The sequence below is a fragment of the Mycteria americana genome, chromosome 10, assembly GCF_035582795.1.
Source record: "Mycteria americana isolate JAX WOST 10 ecotype Jacksonville Zoo and Gardens chromosome 10, USCA_MyAme_1.0, whole genome shotgun sequence".
Taxonomy (NCBI): Eukaryota; Metazoa; Chordata; class Aves; order Ciconiiformes; family Ciconiidae; genus Mycteria; species Mycteria americana.
In genome coordinates this window covers 15587824-15601533 of record NC_134374.1, presented here as the reverse complement: position 1 = coordinate 15601533, position 13710 = coordinate 15587824, and the positions used below count along the sequence as shown (strand labels likewise).

At 60.1% G+C, this 13710-nt stretch overlaps 1 protein-coding gene across 1 annotated transcript; it reads left to right on the top strand.

Annotated features, from left to right (window-relative positions):
• The first annotated feature begins 4355 nt into the window (after window positions 1-4355).
• On the top strand, window positions 4356-13253 carry GDPD2 (glycerophosphodiester phosphodiesterase domain containing 2). Its single transcript, XM_075513071.1, has 15 exons — window positions 4356-4469; window positions 5648-5751; window positions 5825-5918; window positions 6167-6226; window positions 6602-6700; window positions 7089-7182; window positions 7629-7774; window positions 8288-8370; window positions 8916-9066; window positions 9616-9831; window positions 10690-10841; window positions 11206-11353; window positions 11590-11672; window positions 12112-12140; window positions 12443-13253. Exons 1-15 carry the CDS (start codon window positions 4356-4358, stop codon window positions 12493-12495), a joined length of 1626 nt encoding a protein of 541 aa, XP_075369186.1. The 3' UTR covers window positions 12496-13253.
• The last annotated feature ends 457 nt before the right edge of the window (window positions 13254-13710 follow it).

Below are 13710 nucleotides of genomic sequence, written 5' to 3'. Positions count from 1 at the left end.
CTCAGTCTCTTTATTCATGGTCAGTTTTCCCCTGCCTGCTGCCTAAGCTGTTTCTTGGCTTAAGTGGTCCTTCACACCTCCCCAGTGCTCACTTCTTCATCTCCTTATAATCTGCAACCCTATCCCCAGCACTAAATATCTTTAATCTGATAAAACGGGCTCTCTGCATCCCAGGGGCTCTCCTAGGATGCAGTCCCACCAGGAAGACCCCTGCCCACAGGTTTGCTCTTCCCTGTGGCACCACGGTTGGTCTGTGCCAGAGCTGGCAGAGCATGTGGATGTGGGAGGTGAACCTCACTGCTAGCTGTTCACAGCTGAAAAAAAACTGGGATGCAGGGCTGCTTGATCATCCCAGGGGCATTCCTGGCCACTGCAATGCTTTCAGCTTATTCCTTTGAGAGTGGAGCAATGGGTGTTATTACACAACCCCTTCTGCAGTGCTCTAGACCCTCCACTGATAAGGCCTTGCAGATGTACTTGATCAGCACATTTCATGGAGCTGTTCAATGATTTGTGCCAAAACTGTTAATAATGGTGTGGAATAGGATCAGCTGTGAGGGCGAGTGCTGAGGCTTCTGCCTAGCCTGGCAGTTGCTGTGTCACTGCAGGATGCTGTCACCTCACTGTAAATCAGCTCTTTTGGCTCCTTTGCAAGTGGCAGGAGATCACAGAGCTCCCCCGAGATCCCAGGCAATGACAGAGGAAATCACTGACATGGAAAGGTCCAAGTACCTGTAGAGGGGCTGTGCCTCTGCTGAGACCTGGAACGCAGGGTGGGGGGACACAGCTGTGCAGTGCCACAGGGAGGGAGCCGGGGAGATGGAAGGCATCGCCCCATCCATCTGCAGGTGGCATCAGGCCCCTGTCTTGGGAGTCTCCTTTCACCTGCTGCTTTTAGCAAGTTCAGATGCATTGGCTCTGAAGCGTTTCTCTTGGCTTAAGGCAAGAAACCACTTTTGCCTCTGTGCTTCTGCCTTCAAAGCATGCCCCAGTGTCAGCTGAGCCAGTTGTGGTGGCCCAGGATGTGTCTGTCCCAGGCTTCCTCTGCAAGGAAGGGAAAAGTCTCCCTTTGAGAAAGGGACTCCCACAGCCCCTTCCTCAAAGGCCCGGCAATGCACGAAGCTCTGCCTCCATCTGCCTTCCCCGTTCCTGGAGGTCTCCCTGGTGCCTTAATCCGTCTGGAGCGTGGGCTGCCTGCAAACTCCTCTGTGCTGCGGTGCATGACGCCCCCCTGGGCCCCTTCTCCGCTTTCCCAGTGGCCACGGAGCGGAGGCTGTGCCGGAGTCAGCAGGGCACAAAGCCGCTGGCAGGGGCCCGCCCTGACCCCTGGCCCTGCCTGCTGTGCCCGCTGCGGGCAGCCCGCCTCTGCCGGCCTGTGCAGACCTGCAGGCGGCATCGGCAGCCCTGCTGGGCCGCAAACACACCCAGGAGGGTGTGAGCAGGCAGCAGAGGAGCAGAGCAGGGCTCTGCCACGCAGGGACGCCCAGTTGAGCACCGAGCTCCAGCACTTACCTGGCCTGCTGGCATCCCAGCTGCAGGAACCCGACGTTTACAGGGAGCAGGTATTTTTCCCGCTTGGCTTGCTGCCCTGGGGTGGCAGCCCATGCCATGGGGACGCTGTCCCATGCTGCCACAGGAGCTGTGGGAGAGCTGGCGGAGCAGCAAGGGGGGTGATTGTCCTGGCCCTGTGTGCAGCTGAGGGGGAGAAGGAAAGGGGCTGTACGTGCTGTTCCTGTGCTCCAGAGAGCAGGGACAGGGAGCCCAGGGCTGACTGCATGGGGGAGATGTGGGGCATGAGGCAGGGAGTGGGGGGTCTGGGCCAGGCTGTGCTTGTCTTGCTGCTTTGGGGTCACCCTGTTCCCCATGCTGAGCCGGGAGCTCTGCTCTCCCTCCTGTGAGGTCAGGGGACAGCAGGTCAGGGTGTCAGCTCCTGCTGACCTGCTCAGTGGCACACAGCCTGGGCTGGCTCAAGTCTGCAAGGGCAAGGGGGTCTTGCCCTGCCCATGGCCACCTGGTTGTCCTCTGCCAGCACCCCTGAGGCACAAAGGTCCCTGCGGGGCTGCTAGCGTGTGCTGCCGTGTCGGTGACTATAGCAATGGGTTTGTCACCCCTTCGAGCCCCCTGTGCCTCCCAGACTAGGGCCAGGGAAATGCTGTGGGGGTTGTTTGGTGGGAGCTGAAGGAGGGCTCCTTCTGGCCCTGGCGGACCCCCAGCTCCTGCTGTGCAGCTCTCCCCTTGGAGCCAGAGCAGAAATTGAGCAGAGTCTGCTGCATGCCCAGCCCAGCTCTGTTTAGGACCTGTGCCCTGTTGAAGGGGTGTTGCACAATAACTACTGGTGCTGCTACTGCAGTCCCACTCTGAGCTGGGGAACAGGGTGGCATTTTCGCTCCGAACCCTCCAGATAGCACTGCTGGTGTAGATTTGTGACCAGTCCTGTGCCACTGCTCTGCCAAGCTCCAGTCCTGGCAGCAACAGCCTCTCAGAGCAGTTGAGTGCTGAAGTTCAGCTGGTACCTACAGTCACTCCTACTGTACTTTGTACCCTGCGTTAGGAGCCAGCTGGGGGGGTGGCAGGGTTTCCCTGAGCACTGCTGGTACCAGTGCTCTGCCTGTGTGAGCAGCAACAGGGGGATGGGGTGAGTCCCAGGGGATGCTGGCTGAGCCCACTGCTCCCTGGTGGAAGTGGTGCCTCTGCTTCTGGTGACAGCAGGGGTATAAGCCTGCAGCCAGAGCCCCTGGGCATCAGGGAGGGAAACTCTCTGGTCCCACAGCTTCCTGTACTTATGTTAGGGCTGGCTCCTTTGGTGCGATCACTGAGCAGATCACAGCTGCTGATCTGGTCCCTAGAAGACAGAGGGGGCAGCGGATGTGGGCACCGCTGTGCTGCTCAGCATCCCCTGTGCCTTGGCTGGCTGGACCTGCTGATGGCAGCCCCCAGACCTCCCCCAGCCTGCAGAAGCTGGCTGGACAGGTTAGGGGTCCTGCTCTTGGGTTGGTACCTGGCTGTGTGTGCCGCAGCAGCCACGGCTCTGTGTGGGTCCTGGGGGAAGCTCTGCACCCCAGCCCTGGAGACCAACATACTGGTGGTATTTGGGAGGGAGGTGCCATGCTGGGGCCCTGCTGTATCACAGGGGGAGACCAGGCTGACCTTGGCCATAGCCGGGGTATGGCAGAGCCACTCTGGTGTGGCTGGCTGGGGCTGGGAGGGCCTGGGCTAGCTCTGCTCCCCCTCTCCAGGGTCCAGGTTGGGATGGGACACAGCCCTGCTAGACACAACCTTGCCCCCAACATTGGAGAGGATGTGGGTGGGAGGATGTGGTCAGCTGGCTCCCATGCCTGGCTCAGTGGTCATAGTGAAATGAGAGCCTGGCTTAATCTGTGGGGTGATAGTGTTGCGTGGGGTGCCTGGCCTCTCGGGGATGTTGAGATGAGGAGAGGGAGTAACTCCACAGCAGGGCAAGTGGTAACAAACATGGGTTTCTCGGAGTGGATAAAGGGAGACCTTGTTTGGGGCTCCCTGCTTCTTCCAGCTGAGCACCAGGAATTTGGGGACCACAGCAAAGTGTCCTGGCCCTCTCCCCTTCTCAGTGCGTGGGGAAACCCAGTGGTAGCCCTGCACCCAACCTGTGTGTCCGTGACTGTACCAATGGGTTTCCCCCTATAACTGCCGCTCTGCCCCCCGCCCCCCACAGCACTTGGACCAACAACCATCCCGCGCCTGCTCAGCTGCAGCTCCTCCAGCCTCCCTGGGGACCCTTCGCTGGGTGAGCTGAGCTGGAGGGCTGCCAGGATGGTGCTGCCTCAGCAGGGACCTGGGCTTAGGGAGGAGGATGAGTACTTCCCAGGCTGTTGCACATAACCCCAGCTGCGCAGCAGGAGCCCTGGGCTGCGGCATGGGGCTGCATGGTCCTTGCAGCTGGGCTACTCCTGGGGAGCCTGGGTGCAAGGTTGTGTAAAGCTGGCCGGCAAGGCTGCCGGCCCCTGGAGCCTGCACAGTGCCCTTGACTCCCAGGTGGAGTGCCAAACCCTGGGCTGGGGAGCAGGCCCTGCTCCCTACCAGCTCTGGGGTTGCTCCAGCTCATTGAGTGAAGGGTCCCAGGGTAGCCTGCTGAACAGGTTGGGCTGCTCCCTGTGCTCCCGCTTTCCCTGGCACCACGCCTTGCCTGGGAACACGGCCAGCAGCCCCACTGCCTCCCAGGGCTCTGGGGCAGCCGCTTGCCAGGGTACCTGGACCCAGGATGCTGCAATGCCCCATCCCCACCGGGCAGGGGGTAGTGTGTCTTGGGAGGTCTGTGCCAACACACTGTGTGCACCCCCACAGGACACCTAACCTTTGGCCTGGGACAGCCTGGCGCTATGGCAGACGCCCCTGGCTGCTGCCGCCCCTGTGCCACCTGCCTGCTCTGCCTCTACAGCTGCCAGTGGATCACTGCCAAGAAGGAGAAGAGGAAGGGCCTGAGAACCACCAAGGTGATACCATGGGTGATGCTGAGCTGGGGCTGGCCAGCCCCTGCGTGGGAGGCTCAGAGTGTGGGCTGGGGTGGGGAAGGGCTCCGGCTGGGGCACTCAGCCCAGGCATTGAGCTGCTGAGCCCTTGCCACTGGTCCTGCTTCCCAGTGCTGAGCCCCAAGAGAGCTGGGGTGCTGCCTGGCACCCTCTCTGTCCAGAGACTGCCCTAGCCTGGAGCAGTGAGAAGGTGAGAGGGTGAGCTGTCTGTTCCCACTGGGTGACAAGAAGGGTAGAGCAGCACGCTGGCAGCAGCGAGGCCGAGCCATGGCCATCCCCTGCCCAGCTGAGCATGTGTCTGCGGCAGGGCTCGTGTGCCTGGAGAAGAGTGCTGTGCTCCCTGAGGGCTGAGCGTGGCGGGCAGGTCCTGGGGCGCTGAGTGCCTGGCAAGGCACGTGGGAGTCATGGTTCCTGAGCTGGGTGTGGCCCCCACTGATGGGGTGCTGGAAGGGGGTGTCCCTGGCAATTTGTAATCTGGGAGGGGTGAGGCCCTGGGATTCTCTGAGGTCTCCAACTCCCATGGGAGCGGCTGTGCTGCTGCTTGTCCCGTCTTGCCTGGAATGTGTGAGCTGGTCCGGGCTGCCAGGTGTCCCATTCAGCACCTGTGGTACCACTCACCTCCCTGTGTACGCAGGGCGGGGGGCTGGAGACCCTGAAGCTGGACCTGGCTTTGGCTGGGCAGGCAGGAGCAGTCTGCAGGCTCACTGCTGCAATGGCAGCTCTGAGGCACAGCACCCCTCTCTGCCCAGCCCACAGATCACCCAGCTAGAAGGGAACAGGACCTGGCTCCCTGCCCCTTCCCATGTCCAAAGTCCCAGCCTGCTCCCAGGGGCTGCTGCATGGGAAAGGAGGCAGTCCTGCCACAGGGGCTGTCCTCCCCAGCCTGGCATAGGCAGCTTTTTAGCTTGTTGAAGGAGATGCTGGTCCATCTTTCCGTAGCATGGGTCCAGCCAAAAAAGCTCTCCTGGGGAGCTCTGTTCCCTCTCCATGGGGCAGCTCAGTGCCTGGACCCATGAGGCCAGTGCCTGCTGTGACGCCCTGTGCACCCTGCTGCAGGCTGGGTGCTCTCCAGGGGTCTCAGCAACCTGGCCAGGGGCTAGGTGCCCTGCAGGTGTATCGTAGCTGTCATCTCTGGCTTTCAGTGTGACTGCAGCTGGTTCCTTTTCCTCTTCTGTGTCTTCCTCTTCACACTGGTGTGGGTCTACTTCGCCATCGTCATCCTCAATGATTTCCACAACTTCAATGAGTGAGTAGGATCCCACATCCAGCCTTGCTCCCCATGTACCCCCTGCCCCTCTGACTGTCCCCTTTGTTGGCAGGTTCATCTTCAGGCAGAGGAAGTTGTGGCTAGACTGGTCCCTGGTCCTGCTCATAGCTACGGCCATGCTGATCACTTACTCAGCTGTGCTGCTGGTGAGCCCCACTGATCCTGCCTGGGCTAGTGGGGGTAGGGAGCTGTACTGAGCACAGACTGTCTGCCATGCCCTTTGCAGAGCCAGGTGGAGCCCGCTGGTGGCCTGCTGGAGCTGTGTTAGCCTGAGCATGGCCAGAGACCCTGCCTGTGTCAGTGGGCCAGAGCTCCTGTGGCCGAGTCCTGTGCCCTCAGAGGGCTGAGGTGTGGGGTACAACCCAGCTGTGACATCTCCTTGTTCTTCTCACAGGTCCTTGCTTTGTGCTTGCAGCTCTGCGGCCAGCCCTTGAAGCTACACTGGCTGCACAAGGTGAGAGACTGGGGGTGCAGGGAGATGGTGCCTGCTCTGGCTGCCCTTGCACCTTGGGAAGCTGTGACCAGCCTACTGGGACTGCATATGGCTGCTGTGACCCCACTGAGTGGCTGTATGTCCCTGCTGAGCTGGGCTGCAGCTGTTAGTCCCCCAGCCACACATCTCTCAGATGGGAATATTCCCCTTGCTCAAAACGAGCAGAGCTCATACAGAGCTCAGCTGCAAACCCAGATGGGGGAATCGGGGTTTCAGGACTTGCAGGGGCTCAGGAAGAAAGGATGAGGAGGACTCTGCCAGCCCTGCCAGGGCAGAGACCAGCTGGTCTGCAGGATGCTGTGTGCTCCCCTAACTGCCCTGTGCCCTGCCCCACAGACCCTGCTGATCTTAACTGCCCTGGTGGTGGCTGCAGCCTTCACAGGGCTGGGAATAAAGTGGGCGGAGGAGTGGAGAAGTGCACGTATCTCCCTGCAGGTGAGTCACCTCAATACCAGAGACTCCCCCGCTGTACCCAGGATGTGGCCTGTGGGGATGAGCTGAAGGGTGGTAGCTGGAGCCCCAAGCATGGCTGTGTGCCATGGGGGTTAACTCCCTGCCCTTGACTTCTGCTGCCTGGCCAGGCAAGGTGCTCCTCCTGCTCTTGCAGTCCTGCCTGGAGCAGCTGCAGTCAGGGTGATGAACGGTGACTGGACTGGAGTGAGGAGTCCGTTCAGTCCCCCCAGGAACCTGTCCTTCCCTCCCTGGTGCTGTGGCTCTTCCAGCGGTGCTGGCTGCAGTGGCAGATCCCTGGCATTGCAGCATGTGGATTTTGGGGACAGGGGCTGGGCTGGTGCTGGCTGACACCATGCCTTTGCCTCCCCAGGCAACAGGTCCCTTCCTGCACATTGGAATCGTGGGGGGAATGACATTCCTTGCCTGGCCCCTGGCCAGCTTCATCTACCGCACCCGCAACACAGGTAATCCCCCTCTAAGGTCTCCACCCCGCCCCTTGGCTGGTGCTTTGCTTCCTACCACCCAACTGAGCGGCAGGGGTGGCAGAGCGGTGCACAGAGAGCATCGGTGCAGTGGGAGCAGGTCCCCAGGACTTAGTCTGGTAGTAATGCCTACTCTTGGTTGCTGCTTCTCATGCCCAGCCCTTGGTGCAGCTTCAGCCCTCACTGCTTTGCAGCTGAAGGAGGGCTATGGATGGCAGACTGAGTACTGCAGAGGTGCTGCGTTGGGGTGCAAGGACATATAGTGGGCCAAGAATAAATCTGCAGTGTTTCTGAGGCTGGGGATGCAATGCCTGACCTAAGGCAACCATAAGTTAATGCCAGGTGAAGCAGCCTTGGCTTATTACTAACGGCCTGCAAAATACTTCCTCTGTACCTCACTCATCTGTCTTCTCTGTGTCTACCTGCAGGTCTCAAGGTGTTTCTGCTGCTTGTGTACTGTGCAGTGATGATCGCACTGTATCTGGCTCCCCTGGGAATCACCTCCCCTTGCATCATGGAGGGGAACCAGCTGCCCCCCAAGCCAGCCCTGGTTGGCCACCGAGGAGCCCCCATGGTGAGCGACCAGCACTGGCAGTGTTCTGGCACAGTGGTCAGGGTGGATGGGGCAGGCTGGTCTGCCAGCAAAAGCTAGGCTGTGCCTGGCCATGGGGCACGGGCATCAGACCCTTGCTGCTGCAGGCCTGGACAAGCTCTAGCCAGCCCAGTAGAGAGGGGTCCCCCACACCAGCCAGGGCAGCACAGGGCTGGAGGATGGGTGAGCACAGGATGAGGAGGGTGGGCACAGCAGCCACAGGGCAGAGCTGCTTGCTGAGTGCTGCTGGACCAGGAACAGGCAACTCTCAGCAGAAAGCCTGATTGTGTATTGTGGGCTGGGAAGCAGGGACTAGGCAGGCTCCGGCTGTCTGCACCCAGCCCTTTTCCATCCCCCACCCTACCAGGGTCACCCCAGTCTCATTGTGGTTGCCGTAGAACACAGCCATGCTGCTGAGTGCAGCCAGGCAGGGTGAGTGCCTGCCTCCTGCCCCTTCCGGCCTGTGCCTCTGCACTAACACTGTTCCTTTTCCAGCTGGCCCCTGAAAACACCCTCATGTCGCTGCGCAGGGCGGTGGACTGTGATGTGCAAGTCTTTGAGACAGACGTCATGGTGAGGTAAAGGGGCAAGCAGGGACTTGGAGGAAGGGGCCTGTATATCCTGGGATGTCACCTTCCATGTGGGGTGTTCTGGAACACACCTGGAGGACTGATATAGCCTGCATTTGGAGGCAGCCCTGTTCAAAGGACTCTGCCATTCCCACCTTCCCAGTATGGGGCTGGCTCCAGCTTGGTGTCCCAACGATCTGGGAAAGGTACTGGGTTTCTGTCTTCCCCAAGCAGGTTGCTTTCCAGGGCGTTAGGAGGGAGGCACTGTCAGGGGAGGGGCACTGCTTGGAAAACAGACCCTGGTTCTAGTTCATCTCATGCAATCCTACTATGGGGACAGCTGTTGCAGTGAGCAAGGAACTACTTGGTTCCTGGCTTGGTCTCTAGGTGCTCTGTGCTTTCCAGACACTCACCTTTTTGCGTAGATGACCACAAGTAGGCATAAGCGTAGGGATTACCCTAGCAGGGTGGCTGGGATGGGGCAGAAATGCCAGGGCAGGGATAGGGGACAAACAGCTTGCAACACAGAGCTTCCCTCTCTTCTCCTTTGCCAGTGCTGACGGGGTCCCATTCCTCATGCATGACGAGGAACTCACCAGGACCACCAATGTGCAGGCTGTGTTCCCTGAGAGGGCTGCCCTGAACAGCACCGCCTTCAACTGGACAGACCTCCAGCAGCTGGATGCTGGCAGCTGGTTCCTGGAGGTCAGGATGCCCCTGGGGTGGCTGGTCAGGGATGGGTGCATTTGTGAGTGAAGCATGAGCCCTGCCCTGGGGAAGGTTCCCTCTGCAGCACTGGTCCTGGCAGACACCTGGACAGGGTGCAGAAGCACTTCCACACCTGCACGAATCCCTTGGGTGCGGTTATGCCCCAAGCTGGGGTTTGTTCTGGCTCCTCAGCTGAGTCACGGAGGAGGCTGGTTTGAGGGGAGATGTCTCATGCGTTTGCTCTGAGCTGCACAGCCTGCCTGGGCTTGGAGGCAGCTGTGGCAAGGCTCTACCCAAAAGGTGACTAACCAACTGTTGAGCTGCTCTGAATGCCCAAGGTGTTGGGGCTGCTTGAACTGTGCTGTTAGTGGGGAGAAGGGTAGAGGTGCCCCGTGGATGTGCAAGGGAAGGACCCCTGTGCCTGTCTGCACTGGAGAGCATGTGGAGAGGCCAGTGTAGGAAACTGAGAGCCAGAGACAGGCACCAGTTTGGGAGGTGGAAGCTTACGGGGGGTCTGCCTATGATGACTAACTCTCACTGTCGCAGCGGAGGCCATTTCCCACTGTGCAGAGTCTTTCTGCTGATGATCGCGACCAGGTGACTAAACAGAGAATCCCATCCCTGGAAGAGGTGCTAAAGGCAGCCAAGCAGAGCAATATCTCCATCATGTTTGACCTCCGGCCTGAGAACCACAGTGACTACCAGAGCTTCGTCAATGCCACCCTGGAAGTGATCTTACAGTCAGGCATCCCACTACAGCAGGTGAGCTGGCCACCACCCCAGCACTGACGGGCCCTGCTGTCACACCCCTGCTGTGGCGGGAGCTGCCCTGCCAACCCCACTGAGCATCCCTGCCACCCCATACACCAAATACCCATATGTGATCCCTGCTGGGCAACCCTGTCCAGGCATGGGGTTCTCTAGCTGGGAGAAGTTGCCAATAATTAGGGGTTAATGCCTACAGCTTCAGACCCCTCCACATACTCTGATTCCCTAGCACTGGCCACCCTGGTGTGTGAACAGTGACTCAGTGTAGGGAGGGGACCAACAGCAAGAGCAGGAAAAAAATGCTTAGGCTTCCCCCTCCCCGTGCTGCACCACACCTCTTCCTGCAGCTCTTGAACTCCTGCTGCAACCTCCTGTGTTGCCTTTGCACTTCTTCCAACCTCTGCCGCACAGGACACGTGCTGCCCTGAGGGGATGAATTAGCACCCAAATCGCTTTCCCTTCTTGGTTTTTTGGGAATGCAGAGCAGGAGAGGACACAGCAAAGACTTGTACTGTAGTGTTGATCCAAGGTGCATTGTTGCTGCAGAGTTGGGGCCAAAAGGATGCACTGCTTGAAGCATTCAGGGACCCAGAAAGGACATAACTGCTGCAGCTTTCTTAGGCTGGATCTGCTTTCCCCCCTCAGTGGGGTCTGTTGTGCTTACTTCTTGGCTGGGACAAGCTCTTAGGAGACTGTCCTGGCTGAGATCCTCATGGAGGAGCTGAGCATGGAGAAGGGGGGGACAGGAAGCAGCTGTCTGAGCAGGCCATGTGGACCTGCAAGGAAATATCGGAAGAGAGCAAGCTCTCTGGAGCACCTCTCCTCTGCATGTGCTCTCTGGCTCTTGCCTAGGTCCTCTGGCTGCCAGATGGGTTCAGGGAACAGGTCAAACAGCAAGCCCCAGGCGTTCAGCAAGTTTATGGCCGGAAGAGACACCAGAATGAGAAGGAGCCACTGCTGCATGTCAATCTGCCCTACCAGGACATGAGCTCTGAGGAGATCAGGTGAGAGCCCTGAGCCCAGGAGCCTGGGAGCTGTGGGCTGTGGGGCCTGGGCACTGTCCCAGGGGCCAGCAGAGGTGAGGGCCAGCTGACGGTGAGTGCTGGTGCACTGCTGGGAAGGGCAGGGTGTGTGCTACAGCCTTGCGGACAAGCATGCCTTATCAGGCAGGGCTGGTGCAGGGGATGGAGCTGGCTGCAGTCCTCCTGCCTTGCCAGCAAGTATGCCCTGGGTCTGGCTCTCCAGACAGTTGCTCCGTGTGGCTGCAAACGCTGGATCACATCCCAGACGTACAGTCCTCTCTGGCTGTATGCTGAGTGTGCCGGCACCCTGCTGTCTGCTGCTCTGAGCACAACTGTCCCTATGCAGGCAGTACCGCCAGGACAACATCTCTGTCAACTTGTACGTGGTGAACCAGCCCTGGCTCTTCTCCGTGCTGTGGTGCTCTGGGGTGAGCTCTGTCACCACCAACGCCTGCCAGGTGCTGAAGGAGATGAAACACCCCATCTGGCTGCTCGTAAGTGACCCCTCCATCCTTCACCCTTCCCCACAGCCCTGTGCCCCAGGCACTTGTGGGTCCCTTTTTGCAGCAGCCCTGGGCAGCCAGCTGCCTGGAGGGTGGCTTTTGCTCAGTGCTGTGCTGGCATGGGAACATGTGACCCTGGAGAAGGGACTGCTGGCACAGCAGGCTGGGCTGTGCCACTAGCACACCATCCCTGGCTGGTGTTCATGGCTTGTCTTGTTGCCTTGCAGCCCAGCAGCACGTACCTCATGATCTGGATTGTTGTAGACTGCACTTCCTTCCTTGCCATCCTCTGGGCCTTCCTCTTGCTGAAGTACGTTTGATCCCTTTCCCCCTTCCGGGGCACGTTTGTTGGGGGAAGCTTTAGTGTGCCCTGGGTGACTGGTACATACCCAAACCCAGTTGTATCTGCTGCCACCCCTCTCTGGACTCACATCCTGGAGGGTCCTTCTCCTGTCTGGCTAAGTGAGACAGCAATGTGTGGAGGCAGCTTTTATCACCAGGCTGCAGCTAAAAATCTGGCCTGACCCTTCCTTGAGCTGCTGGATGCCTTAGTTCACACTAAATAGCTCGCTCTGCACCCCAGGGCTTGGTAGGCTGAGGCTGGGGGACATTGGCCCTGCTCCTTTACCAGTGCTGCAGGTACTGAGAGCAGATCCCTGTGGGGCCCCACAGTGTCCAGCTGGGAGCTCAGGGGAGGGAAGGGGGAGGCCAGACTGACATGCTAACGTCAATCCTATTCCATCTCCTAGGAAATGCTCCCAGAGAAGACGGCCAGTGGGTGAGTGCGCACAGATGGAAGCTCCCCTCCCTCGGAGCTAGGCTGTGCCTGCAGGACTCTCCCTGGCAGGCAGGCAGCTTTCTCCAGCTGAACATGACAGAGTGGTTTGGGACGGCCAGGGGAGGGAAGGGAATCCCAGACCAGGGAGTTCCTGTCCTGCTCTGAGCAAACAGCCCTGTGGGACAGCACTGGGGAATCCCACATTCCCCAGGTCTCCTCAAACCTGCTTTTCAGGCTGCTCCGCCTGTCACTGCGGAATGGTGGCTGCCTGCAATGACTGTTTTTTCTCTCTGTCTCCCCAGAGTCCGAGACAGACGTGCTGCTCACAAAGATCAACAGCTTGATGCAAGAGTGACCCCTCTGGCCTGCATCAGCCATGGAGAGGGGCAGCCAGAGCCCTGCCCAGCTCAAGTGGGGAGCACTCCTCAGGCCAGCTTCGAGGCTCCTTTCCCTTGCAGACTCCTTCCTGAGCTTCCTGTCCCCTGTAGCCTTCCTGGCTCCTTGTGTGGTGTGCAACTGCCCTCAGCTGAAAAGACCTGGAACGGGGTTCCCAGTTCCCACTGGCAGCAAGACACCGGAGCCTTTGCAGAGGTTTCCTGGGGCTGGCTTGTGCCTGGGGGCTGAGTAGTTACCCAGCAGAGCTGGGGCTAAGACCTCTGCCCAGGGGTTTGGACGCTAGTGGAGATTTGAGTTGCTGTTCGGTGCAGGGAAAGGGCAGCCTCTGCCTGTCATCAGCAGCTCTGCAGCCAGTGATGGGAAACCTTGTTTAAAGTGATGCTGCCCTGGGGGCTGCCCTGCCCCGTGGCTTGAGGAGGTATGGTGGGGTAGCTTTTCACAAGATGGCGGGGGAGGGGAGGTGACCTCTTCTCACCCCCATGCTGGACACAAGTCCTGCCCCTGCTGCTGCTGGCTTCATGCTTGCGGGCCAGGGTGCTGGCACCCCATGCAGTAGTTAGTGCCTGCTGCTCTGGGGGGAAAGGGAGCAGGGGTTGGGGGTGGAGGGTGTCGTGTCTGGGGCTGGCAGGACCATGGTCGCGCTCCTGCTGCTGCAAGGCTACAAAGGGGAGCGGTGAGACTCAGCGTCGGTCACTTTGCAGCTGGGCCTTGAACTTGGAAAAGGGGGTCGGGTCAGTTTCACTTGTTCCTACCTATTTATGTCAATAAATCAGCGGAGCGGTAGACAGACCCCGAAGGGGTGAGTTGGGCATAACTGCTTCCTCCCCCTTTCGCGCTCCCCTGCACCCCCCTACCTTTACCCGCAGGTCCCGGCTGCCGGGAGCGCTGCCGGCCCCGGGGCAGGCGCAGCCCAGCCGGTACCGGCCCGGGGCAGGCGGGGATCCGCGGCGCGTCCGTGCCATCTAGTGACAGCGCGGGGAAGCGGTGCCGGGGGCCGAGCGGCTCCTCCGGGCCGGGCCCTCCGCAGCGAGGAGGGAGGGGAGGCCGGAGCCGGGCGTGCCTGACGGGGTTCCCGGGGCGGGGTGCGCACGCCGAGCCGCCCCGGTAGCCCGGCGGGCTCCGAGCAGCCGCGCCCCGGGGCAGAGCTAGCGGGTGCGCCTGGGTGTGGGCTCGC